At 44.1% G+C, this 15,041-nt stretch overlaps 1 protein-coding gene across 3 annotated transcripts in view; it reads left to right on the top strand.

Moving 5' to 3' along the window:
• DNMT3A (DNA methyltransferase 3 alpha) overlaps positions 1-15,041 on the top strand; it is a 451,028-nt gene that overhangs the window by 90,594 nt on the left and 345,393 nt on the right. For all 3 annotated transcript variants that reach the window (XM_082251154.1, XM_082251152.1, XM_082251153.1), the window contains exon 2: positions 5,579-5,927. In XM_082251154.1, coding sequence (XP_082107280.1) covers positions 5,853-5,927 — 75 coding nt within the window. In that variant the 5' untranslated portion in view covers positions 5,579-5,852. The remainder of the gene's footprint in view (positions 1-5,578; positions 5,928-15,041) is intronic.

The raw sequence follows: 15,041 nt of genomic DNA, 5'->3' as shown, positions 1-15,041 counted from the left end.
TCATTTCCATCTATGTATCCTTGTCTATTTAAAGTTGGAAAAAAAGCCTTCTGTTTATGGTGTTCATAGCTTAAGCTGTAATATATACACAGATGGGGATGACTAATGCCAGGGACACATCTCTTATCAGATGGCTCAGTTTGAGGTTTCAGTTAGACCAGGGGCTCCAAACTTTCCAGACACAGGCCCAGTTTACTGTTCTTCAGATTTCTAGGAAGGCCAGAAGAATGTGGTCAGAGGGAGTAGAAAATGCCCTGGTCTTCGTGGTCAGTGAGAGTAAATGATGTTTGTGGTCAGTAGGAGGAGGAAAAGTGCCCCGGCATTGGTGTCAGTGACAGGAATACTGTTCCAACATTTATATCAGTGGGAAGAAAAAGACCCCATTGTTGTTGATATAATTCAGAGGAATACTGCCCCATCTTTGGTGTCAGTGGCAGGAATAGCGTCCCATCATTAGTGTAATTGGCAGGAATAGCGCCCGATCATTGTTATCAGTGGGAGGAATAGTGCCCCATCATTGGTATTAGTGGGAGGAATAGTGCCCCATCATTGGTATTAGTGGGAGGAATAGTGCCCCATAATTGGTATCTGTGGAAGGAATAGTGCCTCATCATTGGTGTCGGTGGGAGGAATAGTGCCCCATCATTGGTGTCAGTGAGAGGAAAAGTGTCCCATTATTGGTATCTGTGGGAGTAATAGTGCCCCATTGTTGGTGTCAGTGGGAGGAATAGTGCCCCATCATTGGTATTTGTGGGAAGAATAGTGCCCCATCATTGGGAGGAATAGTGTTCCATCACTGGTGTCGGCGGGAGGAATGGTACCCTATCATTGGTGTCAGTGAGAGGAATAGTGCCCCATCATTGGTGTCAGTGGGAGGAATAGTGCCCCATCATTGGTATCTGTGGGAGGAATAGTGTTTCATCAGTGGTGTCTGTGGAAGGAATAGAGTCCCATCATTGGTGTCGGTGGGAGGAATGGTGCCCCATCATTGTAGTCAGTGAGAGGAATAGTACCCCATCATTGGGGTCAGTGCCAGAAATAGTGCCTCATCATTGGTGTCAGGGCGAGGATAAGTGCCCCATCATTGGTGTCAGTGAGAGGAATAGTACCCCATTATTGGTGTCAGTGGCAGAAATAGTGCCTCATCATTGGTGTCAGTGGGAGGATAAGTGCCCCATCATTGGTGTCAGTGGCAGAAATAGTGCCTCATCATTGGTGTCAGTGAGAGGAATAGTGCCCCATCATTGGTGTCAGTGAGAGGAATAGTGCCCCATCATTGGTGTCAGTGGGAGGAATAGTGCCCCATCATTGGTGTAAATGGGAGGAATAGTGCCCCATCATTGGTGTCAGTAAGAGGAATATTGATTCATTATTTTTATCTGTTGGAGGAATAGTGCTCCCTCATTGGGGGGAATAGCGTTCCATAATTGGTGTCAGTGCAAGGATTGGTGCCCCATCATTGGTCTCAATGGGTTGAATAGTGTTCTATCATTGGTTTCAGTGGCAGGAAGAGTGCCCCGTTGTTGGTGTCAGTGGGAGGAATTATGCCCCATCATTGCTATCAGTGGGACACATAGTGCCCCAAGGCAAGCAGAGGGCTGCATCCGACCTGCAGGCCGTACTTTGGAGACCAATGAGTTAGACAAATGAAGCCATGAAGCAGACTGCCGCTCCTGTGTTCTCTTTGCTCTGGGAATCCTTTGTCACGCTACATGTTTATTTATAAAACAAGTATTTTTTTATAAAGACTTTTATTTGAAGGGAGGATTCCCTTAATTAGCTTCTCTTCTCTGGTCTGCTACTGAGTTTGGTCACCAGGAGAAGGCAAAGAGAGGAAGCCTTGCCTCCGACCCCATGTGTGAGTGTTGGGCACCTGATTGGACAATGTAGCACAATGGAAGAAAGGGATACAAGTCACCTGCTTTTCCAGGACCACATTTTTTCTTCTTTACTGGTTGCAGAGCGTGGGATGTGCAAAGGGATGTACACACTAGCCCATAAAGTCTACCTATTGATTTTCCCACCATGGACATTGCACAGGTCTGCTTAAGGCCGGGCTCACACTGGTACAAAATATCTGTTATTGACTGTCGATCCGACTTTGCCCTGCAACATCGATCCTACATCGGTGCTACTTCCATCTGACTTGAATGAAGAAGATACGATTGTGCTCTGACTTTGGGATACTCCGACTTTTTCTTTTGACCATTTAGAACAGGGTTTCTCAACCTCGGTTCCGTGGAACCCTAGGGTTCCTCCTGAGGTTGCCAGGGGTTCCTTGAGCAATGGGCAATTTCTGCCTCTCAGATAAGTTTCCAATGTCACCATTGTTCCTTTTAGCTATCTGTAAGGGGGTAATTCTTCCCAATGATGACAAGAGTAAGGAGCATTCTTCCCACTGACTGTCACACTAATGTGTCATGAGTTGTAGATTTTAAATTTTTAGCAGGGGTTCCCCGAGACCAGAAATTTATTTCAAGGATTCCTCTGTGTTGAAAATGTTGAGAGAGGCTGATTTAGAACAATCCCAGCGTGACATGAATTAATTTTCCTGCTGCTGTGATCACTGTTAGACGATTAGGACAAGGATCCAACTTTGATCGACTTCAGTGATATTGAATGGGCTGAAGTCGGACCAAAGTAGTGCAGGAACCTTTTTCAAAATCGGACCGAATTGTGTCGGACCAGTTCAGAGACAGCTCTCTTAGGGAACCATTGATTTGTACGCGTCATGCGACATGTGCTCCCAAAGTCGGAGCGTATGTCGCACCAGTGTGAACCGGGCCTTAAAGGGAAACTTGTTATTATTTTAGTAAGCACACACACAGAATTATGTTATTATTTACCCTAAAACTCATATTTGATGAATCTTTCACATTTTTCATGCTTGCTTATCCTTATTATGATTGTAGTATTTCATAGACAGATTTGTAATTTCTCCCTCTAGTGGTCATTTGTAAATCAATATATGTAGTTAGTATCCTTAAAGTGTTAAAAAAAACTCACAACAGTAAAATCAGCCTGTTTATGCAATAAAGCATGCTTGTTATACTCTTTGTGGAACCTAAGGGGTTAATCCTCTGCATTGTGTAAAAAGGCTGTTTGATCCTGTCTTCTCTACTCCTCCCCTTCTTCCACTATCCCTATCCATCTTCTGATAAGACAGAGCCTTTGGAGTCACTCTGCACATGCTCAGTTTGGTGTGTATTGCTAGAGTTTTTTTTTTTGTGGGGGGGGGATGCATGTGATCTGCGCAGGGCCAATCAGCACTGTCCAGACAGAGGGTCAGGGTCCTGCATCCTCTAAGGACAGTCAGAGGAGAATGAAAACTCCTCCTACAAGCTTTAACCAGTGCTTGGCCGGACATTGATAGAAGTCACAAGAGTGCTGATGAGAAAAGATATTTAGAAGTTTATATTTACTAAAATAATTGCATTTCCATGTTCTGTGTACTGTGGGAGACCAGATATAGTGAATGCAGGATCCTGGGTTTACTAACACTTTAAAGTGTTCTATTTTTTAGTTTTGGATACAATGGAAAGGGTTTGATTCTCTTTAAGGATTCTATTGGCGGTAGGTAAATTGTCTCCTGTCTAAATTCAACCTAGTATGTGGGTATGTGCATTTGTATACATTTGAAACAGGGAACTTTGATTGTAAGCTCCTTGGGGCCAGGGAATGATACACTGCGTAAATTCTTGGTGCTAAATAAATACCTGTTTCAAATAATAAATAAAAAAGAGCCCTTTAGTGCCGGTTCACACTAGGGCGACCTGTGAGGCGACCTGGTCGCCTCACAGGTCGCCGCAGGTCGCCTCCCATAGGGAAGCTGCGGACCCGTTCTAATAGGAGCGACACAAGTCGCTCCGACCTAGAAAAAGGGTCCGGAGCTTCTTTGGGGCGACCCGGAGGCGACCGCCATAGACTTCAATGTTATGAAGTCCGTGGCGGCCGCTCCGAGGTCGCGGCGCGCTGCTCGCACCGCGACCTCGGAGGTTGCGGTGCGAAGTAGCGTCGCTGCAATGTGAACCGGCGCTTAAGGTATTTTTTTTCTCACTTCCTGTCTAACTTGGGGGAAGGAAGTAAAGGTAATTCTTCCAATGGGAACGTAAACAGCAATAAAAAGTGAATTATCTCTACAAACATTTTTTATTGGTTTCTGTCTCCCAAGTAGGGCCAGTTCACACTTCACTGGAAAAACGCAGCTCCCTGCAAGGGCGGAAAGAAAACAATGGTTCCCACTTCCTCACAGCTGTGAGCTGCGGGGCAGAGTGGGTCAGGAAAATCCAACGCAGCTGCATTTTTTTCCCACTGCTCCACAAGTCTGTTTGCGGCCCTGCGTTTTTATGCAGGGTAGCTAAGCTTCAGTGCTTAGAAATGAATGGAATGCCACTTTGTAACATTCCATTAAAGTTTAGAAAAAAAAAGGGAAACCAGTGCCTTGCAATGTAAAAATGCAAGAAATGCACAAAGCACACCAACCTGCGAGTTAAAAACAATTTACTGTCCTTCAAACTTTAGGAGGACTGGACTGTGGCTAGTGTGAGTAGAAAATGTCCTGGAATCAGCAGGAGTAAACAATTCTCCATAATTGGTGTTAGAGGGAGTTATTGTGCACCATCGTTGGTATCAATGGGAGGAATAGTGCCCCATCGTTAGTATCAATGGGATTAATGGTGCCCCATTTTTGGCATCATTGAAAGGAATAGCTCCCTTTCATTGGTGTCAGTGGTAGTAATAGTGCCCCATCGTTGGTATCAATGGGGTTAATAGTGCCCCATCATTGGTATCAATGGAATTAATAGTGCCCCATCATTGGTATAAATGGAAATAATGGTGCCCCATTGTTGGTATCATTGGAAGGAATAGCGCCCTATCATTGGTGTCAGTGGTAGTAATAGTGCCCCTTCGTTGGTATCAGTGGGAGAAATAGCGCCCCATAATTGGTGTCAGTGGTAGTAATAGTGCCCCTTCTTTGGCATCAATGAGATTAATAGTGCCCCATCATTGGTATCAATGGAGTTTATGGCGCCCCATTGTTAGTATCATTGGAAGGAATAGCGCCCTATCATTGGTGTCAGTGGTAGTAATAGTGCCCCTTCGTTGGTATCAGTGGGAGAAATCGTGCCCTATAATTGGTGTCAGTGGTAGTAATAGTGCCCCATTGTTGATATTAAAGGGATTAATAGTGCCCCATCATTGGTATTAATGAAATTAATGGTGCCCTATCATTGGTATCAATGGAAATAATGGTGCCCCATTGTTGGTATCATTGGAAGGAATAGTGCCCTTTCATTGGTGTCAGTGGTAGTAATAGTGCCCCTTTGTTGGTATCAATGGGAGGAGAAGTGCCCCATCATTGGTGTCAGTAATAGTAATATCTATGGGAGGAGTATCATTGGTTGCTGACAGTGCGGGGAATAATGCCCCAAGGGCCAGATACAAACAAGCAAAGGGCCGCATTTTGGAGACAATTGCTCTATATGCTGGTTATACACAGAACTTCTAATAATTCTTGGAATAAATATATTTGCTATTTCTGGGATTGTTGACCAATTTCTTTGTTCTTTATGTTTAGGAGAAAGGAGGAAAAGTCTGCAAAAAAACAAAACAAAAGACTTCCAATAGACCGCAAGAAACAACTTCCAACTGGTGCTTTTTTTCTAGAAGAGACAACATTTATTTGCACAACTTCTGGATTTAAATTTTCTGGATTGTAAGCAAATTCTCCTGTGGATTCCCCTACGTCTGGGCAAGTGATCTCCCCCGCAGAATAGCCCCTAGTTGTCTGGTTCCTGGAGCGCTAGCTCTTCTTCCTCCCTAGGACGTTGGTTTTACAGGAAACACTTCCAATGATGCCGTCCAATGGCACCATTCTCAACACCAGCAGCCCTAGTCCGGAGCCAGACGTCCTCCAAACGCACAAGGTAAGTGACGCATTGTACTGTGCTGTATCCATGTTGTGGTGTAGAGGGTATGCTGAGACATTAATTCAGAAAAAGATTTGACATGAATGCCAATCCAATTTCGGAAAGCCATCCAATGTGTTTTGTATTAGTGCCATACAAGATTCTGATGGTGGTGACAAGTAAGATTTGTGATATTCATCTCATTAATGCTGTGAAGTATATTTTGTAATGGGTGTTTCATCACCATTACGTTATAGTTTACGCTTTTATGTTTTTTTGAGATGTGCAAAGAGAAATCACGCAAACAGTTGTAGGTAAAATCAAACTGTGAATAACAATTAATTAGGAAATGATAGACAGAGAATAAAGATAACAAATGTAGCAATATTAGAAAATGTAACAAGAATACTTAGCTATAGGTAGAATAGCTATAGCAATACTGCGGCAGGGCGGCCGCTTTGCGCTGGATCACATGTCGGATACATGATCAGCGCTTGCAGGTAGGGTGCTGGCGCCGCCCGGGCTGTGCTATGATTTGTTACAGCACAAGCCAATCAGCAGGTCTCGGCCAATGATTAAACGCCAGGACCCATTGATAGGCTCAGTGATTCATGGAAGGGAGCTCTGTGTTAGTAAACAACACAGAGCTCTCTACATTGAGCCCCCGTTCACACTAGGGCGACCTGTGAGGCGACCTGGTCGCCTCACAGGTCGCCTTCCATAGGGAAGCTGCGGACCCGTTCTAATAGGAGCGACACAAGTCGCTCCGACTTAGAAAAATGGTCCGGAGCCTCTTTGGGGCGACCCGGAGGCGACCGCCATAGACTTCAATGTTATGAAGTCCGTGGCGGCCACTCCGAGGTCGCGGCGCCATGCTCGCACCGCGACCTCGGAGGTCGCCACCCGAAGTCGGATTGCCCCTATGTGAACGGGGGCTTACAAGCGATCTTGCTGTTTTTTATTCCCTGCAAAGCAGAAAAAAAAAACAACAAGATTGCTTAGTAAAAATACCACATATCACACACATCGCACAGTTAACCCCTTGATCACCCCTAGATGTTAACCCCTTCCAAGCCATCATTAGTACAGTGGCAGTGTATAATGTTAGCACTGATCACTGTGTTAGTGTCATTGGTGATGTCAATGGCAGTTATTGTACCCCCCAGCCAGTGTCAGTTAGAGCCAGTTTGTCCGCCACACTATTACAGTCCCACTGTAAGTTGCTGATCACCGCAATTACTAGTATTAAAAAAATAAATAAAAATTCCAGTATATATACCATAGTTTGGCGCTATAACTTTCACACAAGCAAAATAATAAACACTTATTGGGATTTTTTTTAGTAAAGACATGTAGCAGAATAAATTTATGAAGAAATTTGATTTTTAAAATTTTTTATTGCATATGTTTTATAACAGAATGTAAAAAAATATAGTTTTGTTTTTCAAAGTTTTTGTTTTTTCTAGTCATATAATAAAAAATAACAAACCTAGTGGTGGTCAGATTCCACCAGAGGAAAGCTCTATTTGTGTGAAAAAAATGATATAGAATTTGTTTGGGTACAATGTTGCATGAGCGTGCAATTCAGGTCAAGTGGATGTAGATGCTTTTCAAGGGTCCCTGCCCGTTTTCCAAAGGCTTGGCAGTTGATCAGGGTAGACACGTGCTTATGGTAGTTCTGTTAGAGGACTAGATGATTCCAGTTTTGGCTGTGGTATATACAGGACTAGTGGGTAAGTAATGACCAATAGGAACTGTTTGGAAAGTGATATCACCTTTTAAGGAAGATAATACACGTGCCTAAAGGACTTGGTGGTCTTGGCCATATGGTCAGTTTGCAATTACATTCCTTCAGCATTAGGTCAGCTAAGGTGACCATTGTCCTTGTATGGCCCCTTAACCAGGTTTAGGAGGCATTCCTATACATTAGTGAGCAATAATGGAGAAATCAATAATAAAAAAAAAGTTCATTTTTTTTAACGTAAGAAAAATTTGAAACCGTGGACCCTTATCCTTTTTCTTGTTTTTTTTTGTTTTATTATTGGCGAGCCATCCATTGCATTTTTGATAGTATCTGCTTTGTAGTGCAAGATTACTTTTGTGGTAACAGGTTAATTTTTTTGTATTCATTGCTTTTTATGATGTGGAGTCTATTATTAATAATGATTTTATATTGAAATGTAAAATCCAGAGTGGTGCAAAGTCCATTTAGTGGTACAGAACTCCCCGGCCACCGTGCAGTGGAAAATTCCGGTCATGCAATCCAGCTGCCTTGCGGAGTTTAGATTTAGAGCGTAGATTTCTTTTTGTGATTTGGAATAGGTTTTATGGCACAAAATTTGTTTAGTTAGATCCATGATGAGGCGCTAGAATAGTTTTGTGATGTTGTGTGCTTGTACATCAAGTGTCATTATTGCTCTACGGAGTAGAAATTAGGATGAGGGACTCAACCAGTCTGCTGGAGAACATCTTTTGGCTAGCAGTCCTCTTTGTGGTGTGGAATCTATTTCATTTTTTTTGTACATTCTATTTTGGCATCAAAATCCATGTTCTGCTGTCAGTTCTGTTTTGTTCCTAGTGCTGTAAAAGTTCAAAGTTATTTTACTGGTCTGCTTCCTATCCTGTTGTTTTACAGTTTGTTGGGTAAGATTCTGTTCTGCGTTACTGTAGACCAAGGTTGTAGTGCTAGAGGTAGGTGAGAGCTTTTGCCAAAAATCAAATCTGGAAAGATAATCCTTATTTTACGTATTATTGGTGTCACTACTCACCAGAAGTAATAACCTAAAGCTATATACAAGGCGAAAATGTGCAGATGTTATATGCAATCCAAATTGTGGTCATAATCGTTGATTTAATTGTGATGGATTACCACCTCCACCGGAAGTCCAGATGTACACTCACCAAAATCCAGGACCTCCCTGCTTTTTTAGAGGTCAGTTTGCACTTCATGATCCCAGCCAGCTCCACCAATCCTTGGCATCCAAAAGTGTGGGCAGATCAGTGCTGAACAGAAGAAGCTCTAAGGTGCCTCAGTGCCATAACCATTGACATTCTCCCGCAAAGCACCACTGGAGCTCCCTATAATGCAAAATTCCTGTTATAGGGAGAATGAAGGTGCCTGCTCCCCTGTCAAGGTGTCTGAGCATATAATAAGTCCAAGATGGGGAGGGATCATGTCTAAGCATATGCAGATACTGCCTTCTAGAGCAGGAGTCTCCAAACTTTCTAAACAAGGGCCGGTTTACTTTGGAGGGGGGGGGGGGGAGGGCAGATTACTGCCAGTGGAAGTAGAAAATGTCCTGGCGTTCAGTGGGAGTAAAAATGCCCTTTTGTTGCTGTCAGTAGGAGAAGTAGTCTTCTATTGTTGGTGTTAATGGAAGGGATTCTGCTCCATCGTTGGTGTCAATGGAAGGAATTCTGCTCCATCGTTGGTGTCAATGGAAGGAATTCTGCTCCATCGTTGGTGTCAATGGAAGGGATTCTGCTCCATCGTTGGTGTCAATGGAAGGGATTCTGCTCCATCGTTGGTGTCATTGGAAGGAATTCTGCTCCATCGTTGGTGTCAATGGAAGGGATTCTGCTCCATCGTTGGTGTCATTGGAAGGAATTCTGCTCCATCGTTGGTGTCAATGGAAGGGATTCTGCTCCATCGTTGGTGTCAATGGAAGGGATTCTGCTCCATCGTTGGTGTCAATGGAAGGAATTCTGCTCCATCGTTGGTGTCAATGGAAGGAATTCTGCTCCATCGTTGGTGTCAATGGAAGGGATTCTGCTCCATCGTTGGTGTCAATGGAAGGGATTCTGCTCCATCGTTGGTGTCATTGGAAGAAATTCTGCTCCATCGTTGGTGTCAATGGAAGGGATTCTGCTCCATCGTTGGTGTCAATGGAAGGGATTCTGCTCCATCGTTGGTGTCATTGGAAGGAATTCTGCTCCATCGTTGGTGTCAATGGAAGGGATTCTGCTCCATCGTTGGTGTCATTGGAAGGAATTCTGCTCCATCGTTGGTGTCAATGGAAGGGATTCTGCTCCATCGTTGGTGTCAATGGAAGGGATTCTGCTCCATCGTTGGTGTCAATGGAAGGAATTCTGCTCCATCGTTGGTGTCAATGGAAGGGATTCTGCTCCATCGTTGGTGTCAATGGAAGGGATTCTGCTCCATCGTTGGTGTCATTGGAAGAAATTCTGCTCCATCGTTGGTGTCAATGGAAGGGATTCTGCTCCATCGTTGGTGTCAATGGAAGGGATTCTGCTCCATCGTTGGTGTCAATGGAAGGAATTCTGCTCCATCGTTGGTGTCAATGGAAGGAATTCTGCTCCATCGTTGGTGTCAATGGAAGGGATTCTGCTCCATCGTTGGTGTCAATGGAAGAAATTCTGCTCCATCGTTGGTGTCAATGGAAGGAATTCTGCTCCATCGTTGGTGTCAATTTAAGGGATTCTGCTCCATCGTTGGTGTCAATGGAAGGGATTCTGCTCCATCATTGGTGTCATTGAGACAGTGGAGGAATAGTGCCAATTTTTTGGTGTCAATGGGAGGAATAGTGGTCCATCGTTGGTATCAACGGAAGGAATTATTGGCTATCGGTGTCAATGGAAGGAATTGTGCCCCATTATTGGTGTAAGTGGGAGGATTAGTGCCCCATTGTTCGTGTCAGCAACCGGAATAATGCCCTTTTACTGGTGGCAGTGGATGGAATAGTGCCCCGAGAGCTGGATAAAGGAAAGAAAAAGGCCACATCTAGCCTCTGGGCTGCAGTTTGGAGACCACTGTTCTAGAGAGTCAGTATTTAACCGCTTGCCGACCACCCTTGCAGATATACTGCGGCAGGCTGGCTCGGCTGCGCAAATCGAGGTATGGGTATGTTGGTTCGCGGGAGCGGTGCTAGGCAGTGGGGATGCCTATCCACGGGGCTGGCGATCGCTCCCCGTGGAGAGAGAACGACGGTCAACTGTTGTAAACACAGCAGACCATTGTTCTCTCTGAAATGATCACAGAGCTCCTGTGTTCCTCCTATATAGGATCACAGGTCTCTGTGGTCATTTCACAAGTCCCTCCCCCATACAGTTCGAAAACACTCCCCTAGGCTCACACTTAACCCTTTGATCACCACTGTGTTAACCCCTTCCCTGCCAGTGTCATTATTACAGTAACAGTGCATAGTTTTAGCACTGATTACTGTAGTAATGTCACTGGTCCCCCCAAAAGTGTCAAAAATGTCAGTTAGTGGTCCGATCTGTCGCAGTCATGCTAAAAATCGCTGATAAAAGTGACATAAATCTTTCCCCTAGTTTGTAGACGTGATAACTTTTGCGTAAACCAATCAAAATACGCTTATTGCAATTTTTTTTCACCAAAAATATGTAGGAGAATACAAATTGGCCTACAAGGATGAAAATTTTTTTATTTTTAAATTTTTGTTTTTTGGGAATGTTACATAGCAGAATGTGAAAAATATTGTTTTTTTTTTTTTTTTTTCTTTTTTTGTTTATAGCGCAAAAAAATAATAATCACACAGGTGATCAAATACCACCAAAAGAAATCTCTATTTGTGAGAAAAAAAGACGTCAATTTTTTTGGAGAACAGTGTCGCACGACCGCGCAATTGTCCTGTAAAGTAACGCAGTGCCGAATCGCAAAAAATTGGCTTGGTCATTAGGGAGGCAAATCCTTCCGGTCCAGAAGTGGTTAAATAGTAGTCTCAGGATCTTAATTAGCAGCGCTTTGCCTGGGACCATAGGGAAGTGTTTTTTTTGGAGGGGGGATTTTCTCAGCACTGCCTTCATTGTTTTCTGTCTGAGGTCATTGCTAGCGGTCCCGCGATGCGACGTACAGGTACGCCGTTTCACGGGACAGAGCTGACGTGCCACATAAAAACTACGGCGGCTGGTCGGCAAGCGGTAAGCTGCAAAAAAAAAAACATCTGACGCTTTTAAAAGCAGCTGTAAAAATGCCTTGTGTGCATGGGGACTAAATTGCACTACCGCTTGTGTGGCAGTTGTATACGCAAGTTTTTTTTTAAAATTAGCTATATTTTTTCATAAAGGTGGAGTCAAAGTAAAAGTTTCTATGCCCTGCGTTCAGTTTTAATTTTGAAAAAAGTAATGAAGGTTTGGAACATCTGTCAGCTTTTTATTGCTGCAAATTCTAAAAGTACTGCGCTTATTGGTCTAGTATTTTGGATAAGTAGGAGCAGCTAGCACAACAGAAGACAACCGGTAGCCATAAAAATACAAAAAAGTGCAGCGCTAAGAAATGTGAATGATATATAAATATATGGTAATAAACATGATAATTACTGCCGGTTCTCACTACCGCGACTTGTCAGGCGACTTGGTCACCTGACAAGTCGTGCTTCATTCTGTGCTACAGGAATCGTTCTAATAGGAGTGACAAGTCGCTCTGACTTAGAATAAGGTTCCTGCGCTACTTTTGACCGAAGTCGGAGAGACTTGCATTGACTTCCATTATGTGAAGTCCGTGCAAGTCACGCCGAAGTCGCGGCGCACGGCAACTTCACTAGTCGCCCCCGAAGTCGTGTCACCATAGTGTGAACCGACTCTTAATATGAACTAAAAATATAACAAAAGTGACAATGTATCAAAAAGTCCATGATGAAAATGTGAGTGTTCAACAGTGCAGATAAAGGTGATAATTATTAGTAGTATAGGAAAAGCATGAGTAGATCAGCCACCACCAACACCTAGGGGGCTTACCAGAAATGGTGGACCCAGTTTGGCGTATGCCTATTGGGTCAATACAGGCAGTTGTGTATCCACACCAAGTATATAGGGAAAGAAGGTTGATATCGATATGTAGCTTGACTTTCCACTGTACTAGAGATATTATGAAATAATCCAACATCAAAAGGAAAAGGCAATCCACGAATGACACATGGGTATATCTTCTCCAGTTAACTCAATTGATGAATATCCAGGGAGAAAACAAAAAGAGCCTCCATATAGTGTAAAACCGTAGATACAAGGTGTTTATTATAGGATTAAAAACTAGGGATGCACCGAATAATCGGCGGCCGAACATTATTCGGCCGAAAATAGAAAAAATAGCACTTTCGGTGTTCGGCCGAATAAGTCAAAAGGCCGAATAATTTTGTGCCGAATAATAGGGCTGAACGATAGTCGATATGATATTGACTATCGTTCTGTGGCCGTAGGCGATATTCATATCGCCGAGGTCACGATATTTACAGGGGGAAGGGACTCGGAGGAGGACAGGAGGACTCACAGACTTCCGTGTTAGACAGGGGAAGCCGGGACACTTCAGCGGTGAGCATACATACATTACTCACTCGTGCACTGCAGCCCGCCCCACACATTCAGTGAGTCTTACTCTCCTCCCTAGTTTTTTCAATGGCACATTCAGGAAGCCAATCACGCCGTGATTAGCTGCACAGCGAACCAATCACGCGTGCCTGCACACCTGATTGGTTCCGCTGTGCCGCTACTCACGGCGTGATTGGCTTCCTGAATGTGCCATTGAAAAAACTAGGGAGGAGAGTAAGACTCACTGAATGTGTGGGGCGGGCTGCAGTGCACGAGTGAGTAATGTATGTATGCGGCTGTGCTCCTTTCCAGGCTCCTACTAGTCCACCTCCAGCTTCCTACTACCACCACTATGAGAGACTGTATAATCTGATCGAGTCCACACTGACACTGACTGTCACTGAGTAATTGATGTTACCACATTAACCCTGACCTGCCCAGTGCCCTGTATCTGCAATTAAAATTTACAAGGCTGCCTGCATGCTTCCTGATTTCCATTCCCAGCATCCTTCCCAATCCCTACAGTGTCACTAACATTAACCCTATGGTACAAGGCTGCAGTGTGCACTGAATCCCATTCCCTACAGTAACATTTAGGGAGAGAGAGAGACATGAGAGGACAAGAGAGAGAGAGAGACACATGAGAGGACAAGAGAGAGAGAGAGTGAGAGGACAAGAGAGAGAGAGACACGAGAGGACAAGAGAGAGGACAAAAAATTGGCAAAATAAATGGAAAAAATGCAAAACACCGCGTTCGGTATTCGGCCTTCGGCCTTCGGCCAAACATTTTATTATTATTCGGCTTCGGCTTCGGCCAAGAATTTCATTTCGGTGCATCCCTATTAAAAACACTTACAGTATAGCAGATAAAATCAGACCTTCAAATAGTAATCGTGTAGAGATCATCATAGAATGCAATGGCTTAGAAAGAGCTGGACCCAACACGTTTCATCTAATGAGACATCATCTGATGTCTTATTAGACGAAACGTGTTGGGTCCAGCTCTTTTTAAGCCATTGCACTCCATGTTGATCTCTACACGATTACTATTTGAAGGTCTGATTTTATCTGCTATATTGTAAGTGTTTTTAATCCTATAATAAACACCTTGTATCTACGGTTTTACACTATGCGGAGGCTCCTTTTGTTTTCTCCGTAGATATTCATCTATTTGTTTTAATCCTATAATAAACACCTTGTTTCTCTTACGTCCTCCAACAGTCGCCGCCTCCTCTAAGTCCTCACTGTTGGGTATTGTCTTCCTATCCGTAGGAATAGCTAGGCATATAGACTTAGTCCAAAGACAAAAGGCATTAGCATATACACACCCATGGGGGCTGTCCCATCCGGTCAATACCCCCCCTGCATCACCACTCCCAACTCAGTTTTAATTTGCCTAGCGTCAGGAATAGTCAGGCCGCCCTTCCCTGTTAAGGCGCACTCTACCAGGTCTTTGAGTGCATCCTGGGCCTATTGGCATCGGGCCTCGGTGGCCCAGGTGTGCAAGGCGGCGACTTGGTCGTCGGTGCACACTTTTTCCAAGTTCTACAAAGTAGACGTTCTGGCATCAGCTGATGCTTCTTTTGGCCGCAAAGTTCTCAGTGCGGCAGTGCCATGATGGACCCTTGAATTTTTCTCTGGGTCCCTGGCTGTTGGCATTTGCTTTCCTGGGCTGTTGCTCCTGTTGAGCATTGTTGTTTTCTGTTGCCCAGTTGGTTCTCTTATGGTGCATGTAAGATTCCTTTCTCTGATGTGGGTACTGCGTTGCCTTTTCTACGGTTGCGTCTCCCACCCCTCATGTCTATACTGCTTTGGGACATCCCAACAGTGAGGACTTAGAGGAGGCGG

This window comes from Pelophylax lessonae (assembly GCF_965119305.1).
Source record: "Pelophylax lessonae genome assembly, chromosome: 3".
NCBI lineage: Eukaryota > Metazoa > Chordata > Amphibia > Anura > Ranidae > Pelophylax > Pelophylax lessonae.
This window is presented reverse-complemented; position numbering and strand designations above follow the sequence as displayed.